This window comes from Amphiprion ocellaris, chromosome 1 (assembly GCF_022539595.1).
Source record: "Amphiprion ocellaris isolate individual 3 ecotype Okinawa chromosome 1, ASM2253959v1, whole genome shotgun sequence".
NCBI classification, from domain to species: Eukaryota; Metazoa; Chordata; class Actinopteri; family Pomacentridae; genus Amphiprion; species Amphiprion ocellaris.
In genome coordinates this window covers 7,073,967-7,083,925 of record NC_072766.1, presented here as the reverse complement: position 1 = coordinate 7,083,925, position 9,959 = coordinate 7,073,967, and the positions used below count along the sequence as shown (strand labels likewise).

Sequence of the window (9,959 nt, the reverse complement as noted above, 5' to 3'; positions counted from 1 at the left end):
CTTACCCTCCTCCCATGGGGCAGGTGGGATGTCAACAAGGTCCAGCACCAGCTGATGAGCACATTAGCATCTCCTCCAGTGTGTCCAGCCCCCACGACCACTCAACGTCCAACCGTCCAGCTTTTCGGCTTTGGGATCATGGGGATTGCCTTTTTAGGAGACACCTGACCACAGCTGAACTCATCGCCGCCCAACACAAAGAAGCGGTGGCTGATAACGTGATGCTTTCGTGTGTGTGTGCTTGCCCACCCTTTGTACTTAGAGATTGTGTGTGAGAAGCTAATGAGAAACTACAGGAGAGCTCTGAGGATGTGAAGGTGACTATTCTGTAGCAGACACAGAAGAAATGGGAATCCTACCAAACTTGTGAAAGCCGGAGAGGCTGTTCTTCAGGATGTTTTGGGACAAAAGAGTTTGTTGTGTCTCCGTCGAGGTGCCAAAGAATTCCTAAAAGGAGGTCCAAGGAGTCGAGTGAGCTTGTGATTGTGAGCAAAGCCCCGCATCATGGAGAAATTCAAGGCAGCTATGGTTCTGGGTGCTGTTGGTGATGCCTTGGGCTACAGAAAGGGCCGGTGGGAAAGCTGCACCTCAGGGAAGAAAATCCAAGAGGAACTCGCCTCTTTGGGTGGACTGGGAGGTCTGAAACTGGACCCTGATAATTGGCCACTGAGTGATGCGGTGCTGATGCACATGACCACAGCAGAAGCACTCATAACAGGTACGTTTAGGACTGATGTTAGTGAGCATGACAAGGAGAATTTAATTTTCAAGATCACTAATTTGTAGAATGTCACATATCTTACTTTCATTGTGATTTCATGTCTAACTAAAACCAAAAACCTCCTGTCATTAGTTGTTGAAAAATACATAAAGTACAGACCCAACATTCGACCTGTTCAGCCAGGGTTTTAGTCTTTCTACATTTAGAAGAACCAGAATAGCTTCTTCTATGTCATCAAAGGAAGCTGCTAATCACTCACTGGCAAACCAAACCTGGAGGACAAAACTTGCTGACATACCATAATCCATCTCTGGAACAGCGTGTCAAAGAGAAAATCTTACTATGAATCAATCACAGCCAAAAGCCCCCGCACCATGGCTCAAAGTTGCCAGGACAGAAGAGTCCAAAATAGACTACTTTAGAAGCTCTCTATTACTGAACAATAGCAGGTCCGACTCCTCCGTAATCTGCCTGTATCATGTTTGGCTGCAGATGTGGCTCAAAGCCAATGACAGCGGTCCCGAGAAAAAATAGTGATGACATCTTTTGAGATTAGGAAGCCCCATTTAGCTGCAATCCGGCATGCCTGCACATATGCATACACGTACACGCCAGCCAGACAACAATGTATGGAGTGAGATGCATGTTGTTAAAATTAGTGTTTGCCTTGTCAATCATCTTACAAGCATATAGAATTGCAGAATGGAAAAGCAGACACAAATAACAATACAGTATGTGAAATAGTTTCTATTGTTTGAAGATATTTCTACAGAGATATTGAATGTATTATACAATATCTCTGTATATACCAGAAAGACAAGAATTACTACTTCTACTACAATGTCTTCTTTCCACACATTCACTGAAGAATTTGACAGTACATAGATATATAACTTCAGATCTATCATCCTTCATCCTCTGAGTAAAACCGTATGAACCACATTCCAATCAGGAAGTGAATGAAAGTCCTCGCCTTTTATCAAAGTCCTGGATCACTAACTTAGAAGTGATTCTTGTTTGTCAGCATAGACCAGGGGTGTCAAACTCATCTTAGTTCAGGTTCCACATTCAGCCCAATTTGATCTCCAGTGGGCTAGACCAGTAAAATCACAGCATAATAACCTATAAATAACAACAACTCCAAATTTTTCCACTGTTTTAGTGCAAAAAAGTACATTCTGAAAATGTTCACATTTAAGGAACTGTCTTTTAGCAAAACATCTGGAGCAACCTGAAATTTCTTAAGAAAAATAAGTTCCATTTCACCAATATTATGCCTCAATTAATAATTTACACATTAGATCTACAAAGGAACAAAACATTTAGTCACAGGTATCTGGAAATGAATGATATAGTATTTTACTTTCGGATCAAAATGACAAAAGTCAGACAAAAAAACACAAAGAAGAAAAAATATTACAAAAATCAGACGCAAAACAACAAAAACGAGACAAAACGACAAAAAATGAGACAAACGACACAAAAGAAAAAGGAGACAAAAAATTTGACAAAAAAGTTACAAGGCGACAAAAAAATGGGCAAATGACAAAAATGAGACAAAAAATTACACAAATGACACAAACAAGACCAAAAATGACAAAAGCAAGAAACAAAACAACAATGCAGTAGACTAACAGCACAAGTGAGACAAAAAACCCCCACAAAATGACGAAAATGATACAAAACATCGAATAAAGCAAAACACAAAATGACAAAAAGGAAACACAAAATGACAAAAACGTGCGACAAATGACAAGTCAGACAAAAAAAACAAAAACAAGAGAAAATATTACAAAAATGTGACACTAATTGACAAAAGAACAATGAGCAACCTAGTATTTTACTTTATGATGACAACAACTTGTCATGGTCTAGAAATTATTTTAAATTTATAGTTTTACAAATTTACAATTTGCCGTTAATGTCTTGTCTGTAATTTTTACACTTTGCAAAGTCAACCCACAGGGCGGATTGGACCCTCTGGAGGGCCGGTTTTGGCCCGTGGGCCACATGTTTGACACCTCTGGCATAGACTGTCTCCCACACATACAGTACACACATAAACAAATTCTAGCACGATGCTCTGGGCTCTGCTCGTGGATCCCAGTTGACCTCACAGTGTATGGAAGTGACTCCACTTGGTCCGCAGGCATGCTGGTCCTAATCTGTGGTGTGGCAGACTGAGGCTAAACTTAGCCCATCACACCACCACTCATCTTGCCTTGCATGCCAGCCATGAATGATTCTAAACCACTTCTCTGTGTGTCTGTCTGTGTGTGTGTGTGTGTGTGTGTGTGTTTATGTGTGTGTTTATGTGTGTGTGTGTGTATGTGTGTGTGTCCAGATTACTGGTGTCTGGAGGACCTGTACCGGGAGCTGGTTCGTCTCTATGTTGAAGCCATGGTGTCTCTCCAGGGCAGAGCTCCTGATCCTGCCACAGTGGAGGGCTGTGTTCACCTCAAACCTCACAACTTCCTGCTTGCCTGGCACACACCCTTCAATGAAAAAGGTCATTGGAAGTTTTAGAAATTCATATATTTTTAATTTTAAGAGTCCCATATTAATACATTGCAAATGTGTGTTGGGTTGTGTGTACATGTTGTTGTTCAGGGTCTGGATTTGGAGCAGCTTCCAAGGCCATGTGTGTAGGGATGAGATACTGGCAACCTGAGAGACTAGAAAACCTGGTGGAGGTCAGCATTGAGATCGGCAGGATGACCCACAACCACCCTACAGGTGAAACTGTTGGCAGTTTCTAACCCTAAAAAATCTGCACTGACAGGCTAAACATTATGCTTTTAACTGCCCGCTCAGAATTATAGTTGCATTTTCCCTGCGAGAACAATGATTTACTCAACTGGTGAGTCTGAGCTGTCAGCAGACAGAATTAGCGGAGTAATTTATGGTGTCACTTTTGGCTTCAGGCTTCCTCGGCTCTCTGACAACTGCGCTGTTTGCATCCTATGCGATCCAGGGGAAGCCTCTCGTGACTTGGGGCCATGAGCTCATGAAGGTCATCCCTCGAGCTGAGGAATATTGCAAGAAGACCATACGACACATGGCAGGTTAGACTGTGGTTGGACTGTGGGTGAGAGGAACATCATTTTACAGCTGGGTTGATCAATCCAAGTCAATTGAAGGGAAAAAAATTTGTATATTTATTTACATAAAATTTGGTTTGCACACAAGTGTCTGAGAAAGCATGGCCAAGCTGATACCACAAAGAAGTGTGATTGTGCATCTTTATACAGAGTATCAGGAAAGCTGGTTCTATTTTGAGGCCAAGTGGCAGTTTTACCTTGAAGAGCGAGAGATCGATAAGGAGGGACAGAACAAACCTTCATTCCCTGATCGCTATGATGCGGAGGAGACGGACAAAGTAAGTCCCTTTGTCGTTTTTCTTTCAGATTTTCATGCCAACAGACTAGAGTCATTAACAGGCACAGTGCACGCCTGCTGCTTTGTTTCTTTGTGAATACAGAAGTACAAGCGTTGGAGCGCAGAGGGCTGAGCAGGCCGGAGGGGTTGCATTTTACCTGCGAATATCACATTAAAACTGTTCATCACTCAATTTCCTACTTAAACACATTTTCTCACTAAGAGTCAGTTAAAGGGTATTCAATATAGGCTCTATATACCTACACAAATACACTATGAGCTGTGCTTATGTTTGACCTGTTAAACCCTATTATTGCTTTTATTATATGACCACCATAAAAACCCTAATGGCAGAAACGTCATCGTAGATCCATAAGAGAAGTATTACTATACATTCAGAAGTGCACATGTGCCCAACTAAAGTCTACAGTCAACTAAAGTTAAAAACAAAAGGTTATTGGTGACACTAGATCATAAATCTGCAACACTTGTAACTATTCTTCACATTTATAAGCCTTGCATAACCGAAAATTATTGGTCTCATTAAACAAATCTGTGCAACGGCAGAAGCAGGTGACTGACAAGACCTGGGTCAAAACGAATTTAAAAAACACTACCAAATGAGATCGCCTAAACTACCCCAAAGGAAAGCAGCATTCCCTCATTTCAAAATGTCCAGACATTGTAAAAGATTGATAATCCATTTTAGGATTTTCACTATTAGGTTTGTTAATGGAATTAAGCAAAGCATAATTAATAGCCTGTATGTTCTCTGTACATACAGACGTACAAGCGTTGGAGCTCAGAGGGCCGAGCAGGCCGGAGGGGTCACGATGCTCCTATGATAGCCTATGATGCTCTTCTGGCTGCAGGGAGCGACTGGGCTGAACTGTGTAAACGAGCCATGTTCCACGGAGGTGAGAACTACAGTCTTTGAAATGCAGATTTCATCATATGAAATGCTCATTGTGACTTCGTGAAAACTCAATTTTAGGTGAGAGTGAAGCCACAGGCCTGATTGCTGCTTGTCTCTATGGTCTCCTGCACGGCCTGAGCCAGGTTCCGCCAGGTCTGTACCAGGATTTGGACAAAAGAGAACGCCTGGAGGAGCTGGGAGAGGCGCTGTACAAAGCAGCATCTGTGGAGAAATGCATAGACAAGTAATCCTGATCTTCACTGGCCTGAACTCCACTGGCTATCAACAGGAACCGCATATGCCTCTAAAACTTTGCTCTTCTGTCCCACACTACTCTTTGCTATCTCAATAGCATTAATAGGCATCTGGTCCTTTAATCACTGCCTGGCTCTCCTTAATTTTGCTATACACAGATCTGTCATGAACTGTAAAGGTAAAATCCCCTCTTATTGTAGGCTTGAAACCAAGGAACATCAAAAGGGAGAATATTTAGTTTACTGCCTTGACGTGAATGCTTTCGGTGAGATCATCCACTACATACATCGAATGTTCCGTTAATGACAGAGGACACGACGCATGTCACTTTATGACATTCTTACATCTTTAAGGACACGTTTCTTTTACAATTAAATGACAGAGCTGTGGGGAAAAGAAAATGGCCTTTATAACATTTAGTTAACAAAGAATAATGCACTGGTTAACAATAATAATGTAATTTCTTTCTCTGACATTTCTTTTCTAAAGCTAACCTGTATTAACATGAAACATTATGTTGTGTTATGGATTGTCTAATTTACTGAAATTTGCATATAGTCTTTGCAAACACTGTCTTCTGGGATTTAGAAAAAGCCTCACTGATTTTAAGGTCACAACAGTATCTTCAGCACACTTAAGTTCCTACTTTGATCTAAAGATATTAACTGAAAACCAAGATTAAGCCTATTTGTCTTTAGCTTATTAGTGCATGTGATATATGGTTGAAATAATGAATAATGACAATAACAATGAGGATTTAATCTTTTATGAGTATGAATATTGAGTTATGTTTTCTGATACTGAATGATGATGAATCATTAATTGCACTGTGATGCTCTTTCCAGATACACAGTAGCATATTATACTGTCAAAGCACCACACAACATGGTAAATAATAAAATGACAAGACAATTAAAATGGCTTCTGATATATACATCATGTTTCAAGTGCCTGTTTCTCTTTATCTTAACCTAATTTTCTACTAGACTTCCTCTTCTTGCTACATAACACTGCTACAATCCCCTGAACTAATTATCTATAACAAATTCACACTACTTCACCTTCAAGTCTGAACATATTATCACCTCCATTTGGTTACGGGGGTGTAGTGGGTACTGAAATATCTAGTTGAGGTAGAAGTATTGTTTGTTGACTGACTGATAAGTAAATGTAATGTCAAATGAGTAAAAAAATAAGTTATATTGGAGATTTTGGAGGAGTAAAAGTTAATATCTTCACTGTGAAAGGTCAATTTTCTGGCTTTCTGGAGACCAATTTCTCTCCAGTTCACTGATGCCTCTGTGATGCTGACTTATCTCGGTTAAAAGAGATTTACAACCACCCCTAATGGAATATTTCTCCTCGCTCATGCTTTAACAGCTGCAAGGAGCTATCCCCAGATTCCTGATCATGATCAGTTTCTTGAAAAGGAACATAGCTGTTTGGATTAAGTTTTACATTTCCTCCATTCTCTGTAGACCAGACGCTTGGAAAACCAGTATCAGCCCAGATGCCAATATGTTGAAGAAGTTGGTTAGAGACCCCAAATGCCGTCCGGTGCTCCGAGGGATTCTTGAGACTCTTCTAAATTACCTAACACAGGATCTGCCCAAGTTGACCACCAACCTGGAGAAGCTAGGTACTGGTACTGTGGCGCAAAGGAATAGAAGAATCAGAATGTGTCCTGATGATAGAAGTGAGACCTCAACAAAACAGACTCAACTTCAGACAAATGGCATAATGGTTCAGCTCTGTCAAGTGGAAAAAAATACTCAGGGAAAGACTGCTGAGATCAATCCCAGTGTCTCTGAAAAATGTTGTTTGGATCTAGAAAGAAACAAGCTATCAGACAAATGTGGAGGAGATCAAGGATCTGGAGACTTAATACCACGGCGCCTTACCACATTCCAGCTCCTTCAATCCAAATTCATAAGGTCCACACCCAAACCCCCCATCACTCACCAGAGGGAGGTCGGAACTCTGGCCTCGAGCAGAGGGCTGTCAGGTAATGTGAACCCCAAACAAGACAGTGAGCATAACATGCACAAGAGCAGCCGAGCTAAAAGAGAACAAGGACTGAAGAGAGAAAGAAGTGTAAAGAATATGGTGGCTAAGTTTGCGATGGCTGAGCAGAAAGAACGGGGGCTAAAAGTATCAATGAAACAGCCAATCAAACCGAAACTCACTGGAAGAGGGGCCCTCTTATCTTCCCTAAAGGAGAGGTTTGAGACTTTGGCCATTGTACGTAAAGGAAGCGATCTGAAACATTCACATGAAAGACAATCCGTAGGAGTTAAGGTGAAGGTGACAAGTAATATAAAAGAGAGGGTAGCTCATCTTGAAAGGGAGCAGCAACAGGTGGGAGACCAAACTGTCCACAAAGAAAACCCACAGAAGCAAGCGAAAAGTAGTCCTGTTGGACAGAAGTCCAAAGGAGATGGAATTACAAATATGCAAAAACAAAGACCAGATCAAGCAGCAGACATTTTAAGAAATATAAACTCAGACACGGGAAAAAGGAATCATTTGAAAGCAGAGAAAACAGAAGAGAAGCCATCAGATCAAATGGTTCATTCTTCATTAGATCATATCAAAAATGAAGCTCATGATATTGATAACAAGGGACAGGAGTCAGATGAATTTGGTGAAACTAAGACTGACAATCAGTGCATCACCTACAGGTTCAAATTTGGATGTCAAGAACTGCTCTGTTTAACTTCGGTGACAGAGTGGTCCCTCCCAGAACCTTCCAGGCTTTTTCTGCAGGTAGAAGTCCCATTCAACTGGCATGTAGCAACCATCATGACCTGCCCTCCTGTGTGGTCCACATGCCTAGGTTCCTCCCCTCAACAATACCTGCAGGAAACCAAACCAGAGTCTTCAGAAAGCCCAAACCTGGATAAGATAACAAAGAAAAGTGCTTGTGGAGCTCAACAGTATTCTAACAGTGAGTCAGATGCAGATGACTCCTCCAGTACAGCAACTGAAGACACTGCAATACCAAAGATGAATGGATTTTCGACAGGCATGTGTCGGGACCCAATGGAAAACGAAGACCTAAATCCCCCCAAATATATGAACATTCAAAGAAGTTTGCCAAAGTATGTCATTCCACGAGTTTACAGACTTGATTATCAACAACACGCTAATCGGAATACTTCCTCCTCTCCTTCAGAACCACAACCAGAAACTACAACTCCTCCAAATGCAGTTCTATCATCCCAATCTGAGACTTCTATGACTGCTCCTAGCACTGGGTTAAAGACACTTGACACTAACCCACTCCCTCCTCATGACAGCAACCTTCATCCAATTGCACAAAACAAACCAGCGGAGGGTAAAACGCAAGAAAGAGATAAGGACGCCAATGAGGAAAAAGAAGAAGTAAAACTAGTGGACAGAAATGATACTGCTAAGCTGAAAAGGTTTAGATTTTCCGAAGACACTGCCAATAAGGCTACGTTTGAAGACAGTGAGATCCCTGCTGCATTGATACCAAAGAGTGAACCGGAGAAAGATGAGACAAAACAGAGACCAAAGTACAAAACAATCAACTATGGAGATCCTTCAGTCAAGCAAACATATAAACCTAAGATCATACGATTTACAGACACCTTTACTTTCTAGACTGGTGCTAGAAAAGGCTAGAAGCTAGATAAACAAAATCAAGATTTAAATGTACCTTCATATATCAGCAACAGTACAATTTTACGCCAAAGCAACATGAAAAACAAGTGTTATTTTTACCTAAAGATGTATATGTTAAGCAAATAAGAATGGGATCTTTCACAAGCCAGTACATATTAGAATAAATATTGCTCAGTACAAATTATTTGGCAACATTCTCCTTGTGTGTATTTATCACAGCATTGGCAGTACAAAGATTATTTTTCAATTTAGTAGGCGTGTATTGAAGACTATTCCCTGTATTTTATAGAGACTCATAAAAGGGTTGTAGAGCATAGAGATAAGAGAAAACATAATTAATATTTTGTAATAGCACTGATAACCTCCAAATGACCAATAGTATTCAGATTGACTGACCATGAATATATCAAGGTTGCATTCTTGTCAACTTGACTACTGTTTCATACGAAGTTCTACACTAAAGTCTGTAATGCCCGAATGAAGGAATCATCTTTTCTTAAGTTCCAAGTTTGAAGACTGGTTTAACCTTCAAATGCATTTTACTTGAAGGTGTGTAATGACTGAATTTAGTATAAATGTATATAAACTGCACTAATTAAACTGCTGATTGTCCACACTGCTCATATCAGGTTGGATCATAATGCTGAATTATTTTACATCCAAAACTCCTTTTCTTCTTTGATGCAAGATTCCTTTTTTGTTTCTTTAAGACAGTGCTATAATATATAAGTTATTCTTTCAGGCCACAGTGAATTCAGGGGTGGTTACGAGGTTGTTCATGCAAATGCAAAAGGTTCTATTCCTGATCTTCAATTTTCCATATAAACACATTTTTCTGTGTAGACTTTGAGTGTCTAGCTACAGAAAACCAACACTGTCAAACACGCGCGCACACACACACACACAACTGAACTGAACTGTGTTGAAAAAGGACAAAGTGATGCTTGTCCAGAGCAGATGAATGGTCACACAGCCATGCCAAACATGTCAGTAGCTGGAACTTCATCCAAGCCACTGATCCAACAACCCCACCCACTGGCA

At 40.6% G+C, this 9,959-nt stretch overlaps 1 protein-coding gene across 1 annotated transcript; it reads left to right on the top strand.

The window, feature by feature from the left end:
* Nucleotides 1-103: 103 nt before the first annotated feature.
* adprhl1 (ADP-ribosylhydrolase like 1) lies at nucleotides 104-9,543 on the top strand. Its single transcript, XM_035957028.2, has 8 exons — nucleotides 104-718; nucleotides 3,066-3,230; nucleotides 3,332-3,457; nucleotides 3,646-3,786; nucleotides 3,973-4,100; nucleotides 4,884-5,016; nucleotides 5,094-5,259; nucleotides 6,749-9,543. Exons 1-8 carry the CDS (start codon nucleotides 505-507, stop codon nucleotides 8,895-8,897), a joined length of 3,222 nt encoding a protein of 1,073 aa, XP_035812921.2. The 5' UTR covers nucleotides 104-504; the 3' UTR covers nucleotides 8,898-9,543.
* Nucleotides 9,544-9,959: the final 416 nt, after the last annotated feature.